This window comes from Protopterus annectens, chromosome 10.part0 (assembly GCF_019279795.1).
Source record: "Protopterus annectens isolate FY-2018-M chromosome 10.part0, PAN1.0, whole genome shotgun sequence".
Lineage (NCBI taxonomy): Eukaryota > Metazoa > Chordata > Ceratodontiformes > Protopteridae > Protopterus > Protopterus annectens.
Genome location: NC_056744.1, coordinates 532,567,026 through 532,586,194, shown reverse-complemented (window position 1 = coordinate 532,586,194; position 19,169 = coordinate 532,567,026). Strand labels below are relative to the sequence as shown.

Below are 19,169 nucleotides of genomic sequence, written 5' to 3'. Positions count from 1 at the left end.
TCTTGCTGTAAAAAGGTCAGGGGGATGGAGGGGGGGATGGTTGCATCCAAATGAAGTCACCTACTCAGATGGAACGTTATGGTGGGTACATAACTTCTAAATCTGAAGTAGGCAGACTTCATTTGTCTGCAACCTGTGGGACAGAGTCCCCAGCTACCTAAATCTTGGGCGGCCATTATGGAAATATGTTTCGGAGCACCGCTGAGCCAAAGGATGCTCTTCCCCTGGAAACAACATCCACCTTATAATGAGAAATGAAGGTATGAGACGAGGCCCAAGTGGCAGCCGCGCATATATCATCCAAGGGCACTCGGGACTTAAATGCAGCTGACGTGGAAACTGTCCTAGTAGAGTGAGCCATAACCCTTTGAGGAGCAGGCCTACCTGAAGTGTCATAAGCCTGTAGAATACAATTAGCAATCCATCTAGATAGTGTGACTTTGGAAACTGCTTTGCCCATAGCAAATATAGCAAAGGAGATGAACAGCTGATCTGATTGTCTATGACCAGCTGTTCTGTGAAGGTAAAATTGCAACTGCCTATGAACATCTAAAGAATGCAGCTTGTATTCTCCTTTGTTTTTATAATTGGGGAAAAACACAGGTAAGTTGATCGATTGATTAATATTAGATTCCGAAGAAACTTTTGGAAGAAAGGATGGATCGGTCCTGAGGCACACCCTATCGGGAAAGAAGGAGAGGTAAGGCGGTTTGATGCATAGAGCCTGAAGTTCCGACACTCTTCTGGCTGATGTGATGGCTACCAAGAAAGCAGTCTTCCAGGAAAGGTACTTTAACTCTGCAGAAGCTGCAGGCTCAAAGGGAGGAGCAGTAAGGGCCTGTAGAACTAAGGTCAGGTCCCAAGGTGGTACAGCTTCTTTGACCGGTGGTCTCAACAGAAAATCTCCTTTAAGAAAGGTCTTACAAAGTTTCGCAGTCATGAGGGGAGCTGACTCATGACCCATATGATAATGGGAAATCGCTGCCATTTGTACCTTTACCGTGGAAGAACTAGCCCCTTGATGAAAGAGGTCCATTAAGAAATCCAGAACCGCAGACATAGGTGCTGAAAAAGGATCCATACTTTTCTGGACGGCCCAAATAGAGAACCTTTTCCATTTGCTCCGATAAACCTTCCTAGTGGAAGGTTTATGAGCCGCCACTAAAATGGCCTTGACAGGTGACGAGATACCGGGAGTCCTAATCAAGGATGGAACTGGAGCAGCCAGGCTGCCAATTTCAGGGTGTGTAGATTGGGGACCGGAATTCCCAGAGGATGGGAGATGAGATCCGGGATCGGATCCAGAATCCAGGGTGGATTCACTTTGTGAGACCATACATAAGGAAACCAGGGTTGACGAGGCCAGAACGGGGCAATGAGAATCATTCTGCTCCCCAAACTGTTGGCTTTCTGCAAGAGCCTCTGCATCAGAGGTAGTGGAGGATAGGCATAAAGGAGACCGGGAGGCCAAGCATGCACCAGAGCTGCCTCGGGATTCCCCAGGTGGGGGAAGCAGAGCGAAGAAACTGTCGCATTTGGCGTTTGAGTGAGAAGCAAAAAGATCGCAACAGGGTTGCTCCCAGACGGCAAAAATCTTCTTCGCTACCAGAGGATTGAGAGACCACTCGTGCGGGGAAAGAATGGTGCGACTGAGCTTTTCCGCAAGGATGTTGGATTTTCCCGGAATGTGCATTGCTACAAGAAAGCGTTTGGTGGAAATTGCCCATTCCCAGACTCTCATGGCCTCTCGACAAAGGGGGTAGGACCTGGTTCCTCCCTGCTTGTTGATGTACCAGACTACCAACATGTTGTCTGTCTGGATCGCAAAAGTCCCCGTGGGAAGAAGGCTGTGAAGTGCTTGCAACGCCAGGAGCACCGCCCTCATTTCCAGGACATTTATATTGCAACGAGGTCTCTGAGGAGTTCCACGTGCCTTGGACAATCTTGCCCGCAGAATGCCCCCCCCCACACGAGGTGAGAAGCGTCCGTGGTCACCGTGGCTCGGGGGAATGCTGCACAAAAGGGTCTCCCTGTTAGAGGCTCCGGAGACTAGAGCCACCAAAAAAGGGAGTCCTTGCATGCCTTGCTGACCGCTATCGGACTGTTGAGAGGGGAATATAGCGGGGACCACTGGACCTGTAGGGTCCATTGAAGAACCCGCATGTGTAAGCGAGCATGAAGAAGTAGTGGAATAGCTGCCGCCATTGAACCCAGGGCCCTCAGGACCGAAGCTGCCATCGGAAACGGTTGCAGGACTGCTGTAATATGACACTTCAGGCTGGAAAGCCTGTCTGAGGTGAGGAAGGCCCGCATTGATTTTGTGTCTAACCTTCCTCCTATGAAATCTATAAGCTGTGTGGGGTGCAGTAAAGATTTCTCCCAGTTTATGGTGATGCCCAGCCTTGGGGCTATAAGAAGGAAATAGTCCCTGGCTGAGCACAGTAGATGCCTTGATGATGCTGTCAGGAGCCAGTCGTCCAGGTACGGAAAGACCTGTAATCCCTGGAGTCTCAGGTGGGCCGCTACAACTGCTAGTACCTTGGTGAACACCCTGGGGGCAGAGGTGAGACCGAAGGGAAGGACCCTGAACTGGTAGTGACTGGCTCCCAGCCGGAAGTGAAGGAACCTCCTGGACCGCCTGTCCATCCGAATGTGGTAGTACGCATCCTTGAGGTCGATAGAGCACATCCAGTTGTTCTCCCGCAAGAGGGGGAGTATAGATTGTAGGGTGACCATCCAAAACTTTTGCTTGGTTACTGACAGGTTCAGCAAGGAAAGGTCTAAGATCGGTCTTAAGTCCCCTGTTTTCTTTGGCATTAAGAAGAACCTGGAGTAAAACCCTGATCCGGTCTGATCTTGGGGGACGCGCTGGATGGCTCTTTTTTCTAGCAGCTGCCCGATTTCGATAGCTGCTGCCTCCCTTTGGTCGGGTGGTACATCTGGGAGGCTGCGTGACCTGGGGACTTTGCTCAGGGGAATGGTATAACCTCTGGATATCACACGAAGCACCCAACGGTCTGATGTGATTGACTCCCAAGAAGTCAGGTGCCTCGAAAAACGCCCCCCGACTGCCTCCAGAGACGGACAGCCGGGCAACCCTTCAGGGCTGTTGCGTGGGTCTGTCAGAGAAAGGTTCTCTGGACCCAAAGTTTCTAGGAGCCCCTCTGCCTCTAGGACGGCGACCCCCCTGTCCTCCTCTGCCACGGAAGGACTCGTTATCCGGAGCAGGTTGGGACTGCTGCGACTTCCGGAACCACATCTTCTTCTGTCCCTTTTGGTTCTTCGAGATGGACCTCTGGGGAGCTGAGAAGCGGACTCCAATGGCAGACAGCGTCTTCCCGTCCTTCTCGCTCTGAACCAACGTTTCGCGAACTGTTTTGCCAAACAAGGCAGAACCATCAAAGGGGGCATTCGCGAAAGTCGCCTTGAAGGGCTATGTGAAATCACAGTGACAGAGCCAGGCCTGCCGCCTCATGACTAGGCCCGCTCCGCTGGCTCTAGCGGCTCCCTCGGTAGCATGAGAAAGTAGCCGCATAGACGTATTGGAAACTGCTCTAAGAGTGGCCATACGGGTGGAGTACACCTGTTTGTCCTCACCTGACATGGACTCTGGGGGAGATGCAGCGTATTCTTTAACCAGATCCCGCTGCATCCTGATGACGTGTGCCATGTAGTTCAGCGCTCTCAAGGAGAAGGTTGCTGAACTAAAAACTTGCTTCCCAATGCGATCCATCGAGCGGGACTCCTTGCCCGGAGGATGCATAGAGGGACTCTCCTGGGCCAACTCCCTCTTAGTGGCTGCAGCCATCATCATGGCATCTACCGGGGGGCCCTTGCTCCAGTGAGTGCGGTCCGCAGGGGGGCTCAGGATATGGTCAGGATGCTTGGGTATAGGCTCAACGGTGTCCGGATCCTTCCAAGCTCTGGTGGATATAAGATCCACCAGAGGATCGGCAGGAGGGGACACCCAAGAGGTAGATGGGCCCGCCTCGAATGCCTCCAAGAACACAGACTCATCTGAGGAGGCCTTGGGGGCAGACCACCCCCCCCGATCCTTAACATCTCCATAATGTCTCCAAATGAGACGTCTTCAGGGGGTGATCTTGGGGAGCCCTCCCCTTCATCCAAGTCTGTGTCTTCGGTAATGGACTCTGGGGAGTCCATGTGCCTCCTTTTGCACTTATGCTTCCGAGGCACTTCCTCGGGGGGGCTGTCCGAGGAGTCCTCTTCAGCAGCTGGATGTTCCAAGGGAACTACTTGGGACATCGAGGCGGGCTGTCCCTGGGACCGGCTGGTGGGAGCCTGGCCCAACTGCAAGGGAGTGCGGGGTGGAGCCGTGGCAGGGACCGGGGGTCCGGTAGTCCTCAACAGCGCCCTTTCCACTACGTCGAAGGCTGAGGGGGAGCCAGCTGCTCTAAGCCCCGAGAGCTGACCCCCACTCGGATCCGACGCACGGACCGGAGCCGGAGCCGAAACCGTCGGATCCGAGAGACCGGTGTACTCCGACCTAGACGGAGCCGAAGACACACCAGCTCCCTCGGACCTGAGGCTCGGCCCTCGGCTCCGAGAGGTGGGGTCCGAAGTACCCGAGGCACTCAAGGGATGGGACGGATCCGAGGTGCGCCGACCTATCGGATCCGACCCACCCCCGGATCCAACTCTGCCCGGCACCGAAAGCTCCGAACCCAGGGTGTGGGTCGGAGAAGGAGCCAAGGGGGTGAAAAAAGGGGTCGAAGCCCCTCCCAGATGGGGGGGGGCTAAGAGCACTCCCATTTGCATTTGGGCCTGGATGAATTTCCTCATCATCCGGTCCATGTCTGCTTCACTCATAGAAAAAGTGGATCTAGTCGAGGCCACCGAAGCGGACCTAGAGAGCCGCCTCGGGGACCTCACTGAAGGGCTAGCCTCCTCCTCCTCGGGCCCAGAAGAGAACCGAGGGGAGTGGAGCCGAGGGGGAGGAGATCTAGAAGGCACAGGGGAGGCCCGTTTAGACGGAGGAGCCGAACTTGAGGTTTCGGCTCTCCGTTTGTGGTGTCTCTCCTTCTTCTCTTTCTCCCTAGAAGTCTCCTTCTCCTCCGGCTTTTTTGAGGGAGGTTGAGTCCCAACCGGAGGAGAGGAGACTACAGCACCTACAGAAGGCTGCTGGCCAGAAGGGGCAGAGGCCGGAGCCGCATCTGGAGGGAGAAGTCCCGCCAGAACAAGCTTCGACCTCCGCTCCCTTAAAGCTCGGGGGTTGAACCCTGCACAAATGGTACAACCAGATGACAGGTGTTCAACCCCAAGATGACCACCGAGTGTGGCCATCCGCTGGGGATAGCTTATGGCCACACTCGGTACATTTAGAGAACATTGTCTTATGGGCTTCAGACATCTTAAGCCCTAACAGGCCTAAAACACACACAACACACAAACACACAACTACGCAAAAACCCGAAGAAAAATTAAAAAGATAGAGAGAGGAAAGCCTAACACATACACTCTAACCGTTTAAATTATAAAAGTTAAAGTTTTCTTAAATTTTCTAGTCAAAAATGCTTATCTGAAACCAGGAGCTCGAGGAGTCCGTTGCAACTTGAAAGCGGCAAACGAAATCTGAGGTCAGTTAGGGCTTGGCAGGGGATTATGGGTAGAGGGAGGAGCTAGGAGCTCAGAGCCTAAAGCTTTTGAAATGCCGGCTCGGATCCGAGGTCGGATCCGATACCCACAGGCTGCAGACAAATGAAGTCTGCCTACTTCAGATCCGGAGTTCCACACCAGAGGTCAATTCCTCGTTGGTCAGATCCGACCACAAGCTAATCAGTCTAGACATCCACATCCCACCCCAGCCCCAATTAGGGAAACCATCGTAAAAAACTTCTCCAAAGCCAACTTCACACTTCTTAAGACAGAAGTGGCAAACTTCATGACACCCATGCAGATGGACAATAGAGGTATGACTGCCAAATCCTACACAAATGCACTTTATAAGCACTTGCACAAGTGCATGGATCATGCTATCCCTAATAGAACCAAGATGTTATCCTCCAAAAAATGGAAGCCAATCTGGTGGTCCTCTGCCATAAACAAGCTCTACAACAGAAGAAAGAAACTCTTGCAAAAAAGAGTAAAATCCCATGACTTGCGAAACTCCCTGGTCAACCTCAGTAAGAAGCTGAGATCCCTCATAAAATCCTCCAAAGCTAGTTACAAAAACAAAATTGCCACTGACTCTAAAGACAACCACAAAGCATTCTATAGCTATGTCAAGAATCTAAATGGGAACACTCAGATCTGCTCTGAGTTACAGCACAATGGCACTAAATATACAGAACCAACTGATATTGCCAGCATCCTAACAGATAAGTTCAGTGCTAACTTTACCCCCCCCCTCACCTCCTATTGGGCCCATCTCTATACCAGAAAAATGCAAAGTTCCTATAATCACGGCTGCACAGGTAAAAAACACACTCTCCAAAGCCAAGAGCACAGCATCCATGGGACCTGACAATATCCCAGGCTGCGTTCTACACGAACTACAGAATGAACTGGCACCCTACCTAAGTACCATGTTCAATCATAGCCTCACCTCAGGCTTTGTACCCACCGAATGGTGCACCACAACGGTTATCCCACTCCACAAAGAGGGAGCCACTACGGACCCCGGGAACTACCACCCCATTAGCCTGACAAGCCTGGTCTGCAAGGCCATGGAACGTATCATTGTGGAACTCATAAACAAAGACATTGGTAATCTCCAAACACTGGACCCTACCCAGTTTGGATTTGCAAAAGGCAGATCATGACTCCTAAACCTGATTGACTTCTTTGAAGCAGTCACCAAAGCCATAGATGAGGGTAAAATGGTTCACACAGCTTATCTAGATCTCGTCAAGGCTTTCGACACCATCCTCCACTCTGGAATTATAGATAAGCTCACTAAACTAGGTATAAATCCCTATGTCACAAGATGGGTTGCCAACTGGCTCATGGACAGAACCCACACTGTGAAAGTAGCGGATTCCAAATCTGGCATCAGACCAGGCACAAGTGGAGTACCATAGGGTTCAGTCCTGGGTCCTCTCCTGTTTGGTATCTACTTCTCTGAAGTGCAGGCCAGCACAGAAGGTCTTTATTAACAAAGTTTGCAGATGACTGCAAACTAGGAGCCATAATCGAAACTCCTAACAATGTGGACAAACTACAAAAGGGCCTCACTGAGACAGATACCTGGTGTCAAAGCCATGGCCTGAAGCTCAATGCCAAAAAGTGTATTGTCATCCCCTCTGGTAAAAACTCTGTACCCATGAACTACCACATAGCTGGTAGTCTACTTAATGCCAAAAATGTGATGAGACCTTGGGACACAGGTGGACAGTAGTCTCTCCTTCGATAATCACATCACCACAGTGGTCAGGAAATCCTTCTACGTGGCTCATCTCATCACAAAAGGATTCTCATCCAGAAAAAAAGAGGTCATTGTTCCCCTCTACTCATCATTCATTAGACTCATTATAGAGTACAATGCCCCTTTTGGTATGTACCTCACAAGACATCTACAACAACTGGAAAGACCACAGAAATACCTCACAAAGAGGATTACTGGCCTCAAACAGTTGCCCTATGCAGACCATCTCAAAAAACTACAGCTTTACTCCATCGCATATCGCCTACTGAGGGGCAATCTCTGCCTAACATACAAAGCTATGTCAAACCCAGAGCTGTTGGACATGCTCCACTTAAATAAATCCCAATCCCTCCGAGCTACACGCTCTAGGGACCTAAACCTTGTCACCACAATAAACAGAACATGCTGGAGGGATAGATTCCTGTCCCAGAGACTTTCCATACCCTGGAACAGACTACCTATCTATGTCAAACAGAGCTCCTTATTAGCACTCTTCAAGAAAAATATTGATGATTGGATGGGAAATTGGAAATTCTCCCTGGGGATCACTTCTGTGGCTCTGCTCGACAGGGGCACAGGAAAATACTTTTCTTGGGTGGTGAAAGCCAGGGTACATTTTTTGACTAGGCTTGTATGGGCCCTAGGGCCGATAGCCTAGTACCTACCTATGAACCTACCTATAAAAAAAAAAAAGTCTACAGGAAGTGGTTTACAGGAAGTAATTCAGCACCACTCCAAATACAGATTGCTAGTCCATTCCAAACACGATTCCAAAATGTGTATTGCACTCAAAAATACACACTCAGTTGTTATGTTTACACAAGTATAGAATGATGATACTAACTACTTCAGTGATCATCATTTTATTTACTGTGTATGAAAACTATGAATCATGGACTCCTTTTTGCAAGGGTAAATAAATATAGATTTGGACAGCAATGGTTCTGCAGAGGGTCCTCTCTGATGGTTTATTAGGTATTTAACAAAGCAGGCATTGATTTAACAATGTGTAGGATTCTTTCTTAGCCTAGTAAAATGTACATGGGAATTCCATAATGATGTTTTGGCCTCTAACCTGGGACCAGATGGTGTACCAGGCTGCATCCTACATGAGCTCAAAGATGAACTAACCCCTCACCTAAACCCACTGTTCAAACTCAGCCTTTCCATAGGCTACATACCGATAGAGTGGCGCACAGCAACGGTTATTCCACTTCACAAAGGTGGAGCCACAGCAAACCCCGGGAACTATCGCCCTATAAGCCTGACTAGCTTGGTCTGCAAGGCTATGGAGCACATCATCATGGAACTCATTAACAGAGACATTGGGAACCTCCAAACACTGGATCCTACCCAGTTTGGCTTTAAGGGCAGGTCATGCCTCCTAAACCTGGTGGACTTCTTTGAGACAGTTGCCAAGGCTATAGATGAGGGAAAGGTGGTACACACAGCCTACCTAGACCTCGCTAAGGCCTTCGACATCATTCCCCATTCCGGTATTATAGACAAGCTCACCAGCCTGAACATAAACCTCTACGTCACAAGATGGGTTGCCAACTGGCTCATGGACAGAACCCACATGGTGAGAGTTGCGGGAGCTAGGTCCGACTCTAAACCAGTTACAAGTGGCGTTCCCCAGGGCTCAGTCCTAGGACCCATCCTGTTCAGCATACACTTCTCAGAGGTACAGGCAAGCACAGGAGGACTATGGATTACCAAGTTCGCAGACGACTGCAAACTTGGGGCTATAATTGACTCTCCGGCTGACACAGACATCCTCCAAAAGGGTTTCACTGAGACGGATACCTGGTGTCAAAATCATGGCCTCAAGCTAAATGCCAAGAAGTGCATAGTCATCCCGTCATCCCCTTTGGAAAAAACAAAGTACCCACAAACTACCACATAGGTGGTAGTCCCCTAAATACGGAAGACGTAATAAGGAATCTGGGGACCCAAACAGGTAGATCTCACCTTTGATAATCACATTGCCGAAGTGGTTAGAAAATCCTTCTACATGGCCCACCTAATCACAAAAGGGTTCGCATCCAGATCAAAAGAGGTCATTGTGCCCCTCTACTCATCACTCATCAGACCCATCATAGAGTACAACACCCCATTTGGGATATACCTTATAAGACACCTGCAACAGCTGGAAAGACCACAGAAGTACCTCAACAAGAGGATCATTGGCCTCAAACAGATGCCCTATGCATCTCGACTGAAGAAACTCCAGTTGCACTCAGATGCATACCACCTACTCAGAGGTGATCTCTGCCTGACATACAAGGCCATGTCCAACCCAGAATTGATGGACATGCTCCACCTAAAGAAAACCTTATCCCTTCGAGCCACATGCTCTAGGGATCTAAACCTCACCACAACAATAAATAGGATGTGCTGGAGGGGTAGATTCCTGTCCCAGAGACTTCCCATGCTTTGGAACAAGATCCCAATCTACATTAGGCAGAGCTCCTCACTAACACTCTTCAAAAGAAACCTTGACGACTGGATGGGAAACAGAAAGTTTACCTTGGGGATCATTTCAGTGGCACTGCTGGACAGAGGCATGGGGAACTAATCTAAGGGGGTGGCAAAAGCCAACACATTCTGGCTAGGCTTATAAATGCCTTCGGGCAGATAGCCTAGTACCAACCTATGAACCTATAACCAACACAAAAGCAGTAACAAGAATCTTTGGCAGATGTTAAAAATGTAGCAGGCCAACACACTAATTATTAAGGATGCTGAGTTGGATATTACCTACTTTTTAAGCTACAAAGCATTCCTCAGGATCCAAACCTCTCCTCCATATTTCACATACAAGCAACAGTTGACAAAGTATTCCAGCAACATAAAGTCAGATATACACAATTATTCACCTCACTCCAGAGGCTTGCAAAGCTATTGTTAATTTGTTCATCTCTAGCTTTGAATGTTCCTAATGGCATTTCATTTACCTTACATTGTTACCGTAGAAAGCAGTTAACAAAGTCTGTTTATTTCTTTGTCATAAACATAGTAGCACCGATGCTTTGCCCAGTAAAGCAAGTTGGCTTCATATAACTGCACAGACCATATTAACATTAAATGCCCTGACCTTTAAATTACTCAGACTGGAGCACTGTCTTCCATTGGCTCACATTGACAGTGTGTATGCACCACCATTCCATTAGGTCCACTGAATAAGAGTCTCATACCTTAAAGCACCCCCCCCCCCCCTTTTACTCTTGCACTTGATGAGGGAGCATATACAGTGACTATACTGGAAAGCTAGTATAGCCAGTCACCTAATATCAGGAAAGAACCGAAGACTACTTATCAAAAATTATTCCATCTAATTAAGTTATAAAGACATAGGCTGACACCATTGATTAAATTTTCATTTGAATTTAACAAAGAACCTTTCTTTTTCACAGTAAACTGCTAGTATAGTATTTTATAACATTTATAAAATGACTACAGTATTTAATTGTGTACGGTTATAGTAACTTTCTCAAGGAAACACTTCTATATATTTTTTTTATGAACCACAGAATTGTGTCTTTTGCTATATATTTTATCACATTTATATATGTCTTTGGCCCACGTCATAGATGAAAAGGCCTTTAGGACAAGCTTATGTACCTGGTGAACAATTCAGTAAACAGAATAAAATTAGAAAAAGCCACTGGAGGGATGAAAGGCTTTGCTGTTTTCCATTTTTTTTAGTAAAAGTAGTTTCCATATTGCATTCTGATTTAAGAACAGGGCACTGACAAAATAAAGGTGTTGTAGGTAAAATGGCTTGGTTTAACAGTAGTATGTTTTTCCCCAGAGGGCTGAATTAAGAAGACAAATCACCAAATTTACCACAATACTTCTACATGTGTAACTACATGAACACAATTTATTTAATAACACCAGCTTTACTTGTAAAATCAATGGTAATACAAAATTATTTTCCTGAAAACTGGAATGAAAAATTACTATACATGAAAAAATAAATTAGACTGTCATCACTCTGCAAGGATGAGAATAATTGTTATATGGCACTTGCCACCTGTGTTAATATCAATATGTCTTTGTTGTTTAGAAGGCATCTCAATGCTGAAGTATAACAGTTCATAGGTAGGTACTAGGCTATTGGCCCTAGGGCCTATATAAGCCTAGCCAAACGGTACCCTGGCTTTTGCCAACCAAGAAAATTATTTTCCTTTGCCCCTGTCAAGCAGAGCCACAGAAGTGATCCCCGGGGTGAATTTCTTATCTCCCATCCAATCATCAGGATTTTTCTTGAGTGCTAATGATGAGTTTTGTTTGACATAGATAAGTCGTTTGTTCCAGAGTATGGGAAGTCTCTGGGACAGGAATCTATCCCTCCAGCATGTTCTGTTGTGGTGACAAGGTTTAGGTCCCTAGAGCATGTAGCTCAAAGGGATTAGGATTTCTTTACGTGTTGCATGTCCAACAGCTCTGGGTTTGACATAGCTTTGTATGTTAGGCAGAGATCGCCTCTGAGTAGGCGATATGCGACAGAGTAAAGTTGGAGTTTTTTGAGACAGTCTGCACAGGGCATCTGTTTGAGGCCGGTAATCCTCTTTGTTGAGGTACTTCTGTGACCTTTCCAGTTGTTGTAGATGTCTTGTGAGGTACATACCAAAAGGGGCATTGTACTCTATAATGGGTCTAATAAGTGATGAGTAGAGGGGAGCAATGACATCGTTCTTCCTGGATGAGAAACCTTTTGTGATGAGGTGTGCCATGTAGAAGGACTTCCTGACTACTGTGGCAATGTGATTATCAAAGGAGAGACTACTGTCCACCTATGTCCCAAGGTCTCTTATCACACTTTCAGTGTTAAGTAGACTACCGCCTATGTGGTAGTTCATGGGTACAGAGTTTTTACCAAAAGGGATGACAATGCACTTTTTGGCATTGAGCTTCAGGCCATGGCTTTGACACCAGGCATCTGTCTCAGTGAGGCCCTTTTGTAGGATGTCCACATCTTTAGTTTTGATTATGGCTCCTAGTTTGCAGTCATCTGCAAACTTTGTTAGCTAAAGACCTTTTGGGTTAGCCTGTACTACAGAGAAGTAGATACCAAACAGGAGAGGACCTAGGACTGAACCTTGTGGTACTCCACTTGTCACTGGTCTGAAGTTGGATTTCGAGCGTGCTACTTTTACAGTGTGGGTTCTGTCAGTGTGCTAGTTGGCAACCCATCTTGTGACATAGGGATTTATACCTAGTTTAGTGAGTTTGTGTATAATTCCAGAGTGGGTGGTGATATTGAAAGCCTTGGCGAGATCTAGATAGGCTGTGTGAACCACCTTACCCTCATCTACGGCTTTGGTGACTGCTTCAAAGAAGTCTATCAGGTTTAGGAGACATGATCTGCCTTTTACAAACCTGAACTGGGTAGGGTCCAGAGTTTGGAGATTACCAATGTCATTGTTTATAAGTTCCATGATGATACGCTCCATTACCTTGCAGACCAGGCTCGTCAGGCTAATGGGGCGGTAGTTCCCAGGGTCCATGGTGGCTCCCCCATTGTGAAGTGGGATAACCATTGCTGTGTGCCATTCAGTGGGCACAAAGCCTGAGGTGAGGCTATGATTAAACATGGTACTTAGGTGGGGTGCTAGTTCATTCTGTAGTTCATGTAGAATGCAGCCTGGGATGTTGTCAGGTCCCATGGATGCTGTGTTCTTGGCTTTGGATAGTGTGTTTTTACCTGTGCAGCCGTGATTACAGGTACTTTGCATTCTTCCGGTATAGAGATGGGCTTTTTAGGGGATGAGAGAGGGGTACAGTTAGCACTGAACCTATCTGCCAGGATGTTGGCAATATCAGTTGGTTCTGTATATTTAGTGCCATTGTGCTGTAACTCAGAGCAGATCTGAGTGTTGCCATTGAGATTCTGGGCATAGCTATAGAATGCTTTGTGGTTGTCTTTAGAATCAGTGGCGATTTTGTTTTCATAACTAACTTTGGAGGATTTTATGAGGGATCTCAGTTTCTTACTGAGGCTGTCCATGGCGTTCCTCCAATCATGGAATTTTACTCTTTTTTGAAACAGTTTCTTTCTTCTGTTGTAGAGTTTGTTTATAGCAGGGGACCACCAGATTGGCTTCATTTTTTTGGAGGATAGCATCTTGGTTCTGTTAGGGATTGCACGATCCATGCACTTATGTAAGTGCTTATAAAGTGCAATTGTATAGGATTCAGCAGTCGTATCTCTATTGTCCGTCAGCATGGGTGTCGTGAAGTTTGCCACTTCTGTCTTAAGAAGCATGAAGTTGGCTTTGGAGAAATTTTTTACAGTGGTTTCCCTAATGTGGGGTGGGATGTGGCTGTCTAGGGTGATTTGTTTGTGGTCAGATCTGACCAACAAGGAATTGACCTCTGGCGTGAAAAAACGGTTGCCCATGTTGGTAATGACCAGGTTTAGTATATTGCTGCCCCTGGTTGGGGTGTGAGTAAGTTGATCCAAGGCATTGGAATTTATGAATTCCAGAAAACATTGAGCACAAGAGTTGGTACATGAGTAGTTTTCCCATTTAATGGAGGGGTAGTCGAAATCGCCCATTATTAGGTTGTTAGATTGTACCCTAATATTTTCCAGTGTATCAAGAAATGAGGAATTCTGGGGCATGGTGGGGGATCTGTAGCAAGCTACAATTTGCATTGTGGTCTTGCCCAGACATAGTTGCACTTGGACAATCTCAGATGCATTGTACTGAGCAACTAGCCTGGAGGTGTGGATATCCTTAATGAACATGGACACGCCTCCACCTTTAGTGCTTCGGTCCAGGTTAGGTGGCCGAAAGGTGTGGTGTGAATTATAGCCTGGTAATGCAGGGGTGCTCTCTGGAGCCTTGAATCAAGTCTCTGTCACTGCACAGATGTCAATGTTCTCCATTTTAAGGAGTGCCTCGAGTGGGTGCATTTTGAGGTTTAGACTTCTAGCATTAAGTAGCATTACCCTCAGATTTTGCTTGCTTGTACCTGTTATGGTGGTGAATTTGTCATTTGAGTCTTACCTAAAAAGGCACTATAGAGGTGGCAAGAGCCTAAGCCAGTATCCGGAATCCCAAGGGTGAAAGGTGCAGGCCATCTCTGGCAAAGCATCGTGGTTTGTCGATCATGTTATCCCAGGCAGACAGATACTGGATCCCTTAGAATGACACCAGAAGCTTAGCCAATTGTTGAAGTCAATCATTTTGTCCTTGTACTGTGGTATCATTCTGGGTGATGGCAGGATGCTACTCAGGGCTAGGGTCATACCTGCCTGGGCTACAAGATCAGAAAGCTTCTCCGTGTCTCTTTTCATGTAGTCCAGGGAGGTGCATCTCAGGTCATTCACACCAACATGGACAATGACAGAGTCATATTTGTATTTGCTGTGGATTGACCTGAGTGCATGCATTATGTGGTGGATCCTGGCACCTGACAGGCAGCTGACAGTAACTTTCTCCTTGTTTAGCTTGGTGAGTGGAACATCAGTGTGCCTAACTATAGAGTCACCTAAGACTAGAGTGTTGGGTACGTTGTTATGCCTTATGGGCTGTGGTTGAGTGGCACACTGAGTTTGTGGGCTATGTGTCACTTGGGTTGTGTTGGGGGTGGAGGTTGTTTGCGTTTCTGCTTTGGAGGGCCCTGTTGCTTGAGTAGATATTTTTTTGAGAGCCCCCCCGAATGTAGGTGGGTGTTTTGTGTTTCTGTGTGTGTGTTTTGATGGTGTAGGTTTTGAGGGACTATGTGATGAGTGTGGTGCGGTGCAAGTGTTTACCACCTTCTCTTGACTGTCTAGTCCAGTCTTGGGTGAAGAGAGCTTTGCTTCCAGTTTGGTTATATAAGTGTATCTCTCACAGGTTCTAGTGTTGGGTGGTAGGAGGAGAGGGTTGTCTGTGTACATGAGGCAATTGCAGCATTGCCCCAAGATGCCCAAATTCATCAGATAGGAGAAAACACCGGGAGCTGACCCTTAGACATGCCTGGATAGGTGCTTATTAAGTACTAAAAACTGTTTTCCTCTAGACAAGTGAGGAAAGTTGAGTGTTGTAATAATTTGTAGCTTATTTAGTGCTTACAATGAGTTCTGAACAAGTGCTGAGCTCAAAGAAACAGATTTGAGTACTGAAACTAGAAAACTGGCTAGTTCTAGGAAACAAAATTAAGCTAAAAGGCTTCTCTCCAACACAGAAAGGCTTGGGGGCTCAGAAGCTTACAAACATTCCTGTATAGAGCAAATCTGTATCTGGACTAGACAACTTATAGGAAAGGTAGGAAACAAGCTTAGAAATTTTTTTTTTTTTTTTTTGTAAAGTAGAAAGGGGAAAGAATGAGCAGAAGGTAACTTGGTTGGCCTTCTCAAATGCTCTCCCTGGAATAGGTAGAATGAGATAATGACACTAGACTGGGCAGAAACAGTCACAAGTTAATTTCTTAAGTAACAAAGTTGAAACCTGAAACAACTTTAAAAAAAGCTTGAAAGAACCAAGGCATAGTCCAGGCAACCCCAGTCAGCCAATGACCACAAACAATTCACTCTCACTGAAATGCTATACTGGCTTTGGCTAAGCTATGATAGCCTGGGACATGCGCTCAGACACACAGTCTCTACTAACAAACAACTAGGCCCAAAACACAAGCCTGAATATGAACAATGCTGCACTACCATCACTACTTAGGTAGAAAAACTGCAGAAATTTTTAAACAGATAAAGGATCAAGGAGACTCTAGAAAATGCTTTTAAATGCAAACAAGTTATATGCTACACTCCTAGCAGGAAATCAGAACAAACAAACCCAACCAGATGCTTAACAATTGTAGAAAATTCTACTTAACACCTCACACACAGTGCGTAAAATAAAAGTGCTATAAATAACTCAGAAATAAGCAAAAAACAGGATACGTAATGTTATATATCACAGATTAGTTAGCTCAGATCCCTTCCTCCGACTTCCTCCAATTAGCTCAGTGTGAAATGGCAGAAACAGTCACAAGTTAACTTCTTAAGTAACAAAGTTGAAACCTGAAACAACTTAATCCCTGCATCCCAATTATTCTGGCAGTTTAATGAAGCATGAATAATGTAATCAAATGTTCACAAGCTGATTTGAATATTTATTTTTGACCATTTATATGAGAAATGTCACAATGTGATGTATATTTGAGCATGAACTGATTTTATTTAAATGCTAGGGAGTTCTGGCCCTGGCGTCGTATACCATCAGGAAGAGACAGGTTGCTTTCAGAGCTGAAGATGAACTGTGCATTGATAAAGTTTGTCAGTCTGAGGAACTGCAAGGAGTTGATTTCACTGAGACGAGAGATCTTCTACAGAAGATGTTTAAGATGGATAGTACTGAAGCACTGGAGGACATTTTGAAACACCCTTTCTTCTGGAGCAAGAAACAGTAAGTAACTTGTCAAAGGTTTGGTAGAACTGGGGTTAATATTTCTTGAGCAGAGTATTATGTTTATTGGAATTTATTTTTACCACTCAAAGTTGAAATATGATTTGAGAATGATGGTTCTCTACAAGATATATAGAAATTAAATGAAACACATTTTGTAAACTCTACCAAAATAATTTATTACTTATTACTGTAGATTTTAATACACTTTCGTAAGATGTTTTCTTTCTTTGTATTTTTTTAAATGGTAGGAAAGAGGAGGTACAATTCTTATGATCATAGAGGCCATATTGTCAGCAACAATTTCCCTGAAACCTCTTCTGACAATGAATAGACAAAATAGGCCATCTTCAAAAAAATCTTACACATGGGAGCAAAGCCTCCTAAATCAACCATACAAAGAGGTGCTCTTCATATGTTCGTTTGTTTCTAGTAGCTTATTCTCAGGTCTCCAAACCACAAGACATATGTACATTATAATTCAAAGTTGAATTTGAATTTTATCAAGTGTTTTTTGACCTCAGAACTAAATCAATACCCTTTAAGAAGAAAATACATGTCCCCACTACCCCTTAATTGCTGTTCATTAAGTTTAAGTGTGCCGACTATACATACTGTCCATTGCTTTCTGTTCTAATGGTACAGTCTACTACTTCTTTGCTAAAATAACATGATTTATTGTCACCATTCTCAAACCTTTTCTCATGGCTGCAAATTCACCATAACCAAACCTTTTTTGATTAACCTTTCCTTTGTTAGTTTGCATTTAGTTTTTATGGTAATGTTAAAATTTACTAACACAAAATTGGCCAAAATGCTATTCCTGAAACAAGATGACAAACATCTCATTTTTACATTTTTTTTTACAAGATACCAAACTTTGAAATCAATTTAAAAAAAGTGTCAGGAAGCCCATGCCTTCCTGATTCCCAGATATATCCTTCCCACAGGCGCAAGTAGTTCAGAGCAGGAATATCTGTGTCAGAGGATGTGGGGCCAGAGACACAAGTGACAATTTTTTTACAACTGCAGAGTTTGATGTTTTGGGTGTAGTAAACCAGAATTTAGACACGTTTCTGTCATTATTCCATGAGAATTCTGTTTCCCTAAACATTTTCACAGTACTGAATACTTTACTACTTTTAGTCTGCATAGTATCCATTACTCCACTGATAAGGCACAGGTAACCTGCCTGGGCATACAGATCTAGAAAGAAAGATGCATACTCCCTGCAGCCTTTATCACTTCCCCATCCGCTTGCATATTTCTAAGAAAAGCAGTCTACATTTTTAAATACCTACCATTGTTGTGTTTGTATATAGTCCTGCAAACTAAATTTTGTTTTCACAGTACCCTGTGTGACTCTCCTAGTTAACCATCCAAATAGTTATCTTGCCAGCTACCTAGATTAAAGGCAATTGCCATCTGTTGTTGTACTGAAAGTAACAAAACACTCATGTCTATAGCAACTGTTTCGGGAGTTATGAATTTTGTTTGTGTGTTTTAGACATATCACTATTTCTACATGGGCATTTTCAATTGTAGCTCTTTAGTGCATACATCTGAATTATTTTCCCTTAATTTACATGACACTGACTCATTAGGCATGCTGGGAAAAGTACAGCACACCTAATGCTTATTTGACACATCTCTTACATTACATGAATAGTGCCCTGCTTGAACTACACACATTTTTATATTCTCTTACTGAAAACAGAATGAATGATCCTTCAAGAGTTTCTGGCTTTCAAAACTAATTAAAGATGATGACCCAAGATGTACTCTTATAGCAATAACCCACGCCTGGGTGTGGGTAATGCTAAATTTACCCACGGTTGGCGTGGTTTGGTCCCAAGGGCGAAGCCCGAGGGACCAAACAAAGCCAACCGTGGGTAAATTTAGCATTACCCACACCCAGAAGTGGGTTATTGCTATTATACCATGACATTATTTAAGAAAAGAAACTATTACTTTTCTTAAATAATGGCATAGTATAATGCCTGTTTACTGCCCTTCCGCAGATGTCTGGCATCCGCGGCAGTTCTGATGTACTGCGCGCCTGCGACCGGACCTTTTTCCATTAATATATCTCGATTTACAACGGGCACGCTGGCCAATCAGCGTGCACGTTTTGGGGGGATCATGGTATAATAATCAATAACTGTGCCACCTGCCTTCAGAGCATATGAGGCTAAAAAAAGCAGGTCACATTAACAACTGTTTCTTCTTCAGTACGAGATGAAAATTATTGGGTCCTATTCTTCGAAACAAAATATTTACTTCAGAATGTCAAATCACCCTTGAGGAAAAACTGCTTCCTTTGTAACTATGGACAGTACTTCTAATGACACAATTATCATCGCTAACTTGCTTACACCAGATAT

The 19,169-nt window shown here is 45.2% G+C and overlaps 1 protein-coding gene across 3 annotated transcripts in view; it reads left to right on the top strand.

Annotated features, from left to right (window-relative positions):
- The window catches only part of RNASEL (ribonuclease L), a 236,534-nt gene that overhangs the window by 137,634 nt on the left and 79,731 nt on the right, over positions 1-19,169 (top strand). For all 3 annotated transcript variants that reach the window (XM_044085389.1, XM_044085390.1, XM_044085391.1), the window contains exon 4: positions 16,571-16,785. In XM_044085389.1, coding sequence (XP_043941324.1) covers positions 16,571-16,785 — 215 coding nt within the window. The remainder of the gene's footprint in view (positions 1-16,570; positions 16,786-19,169) is intronic.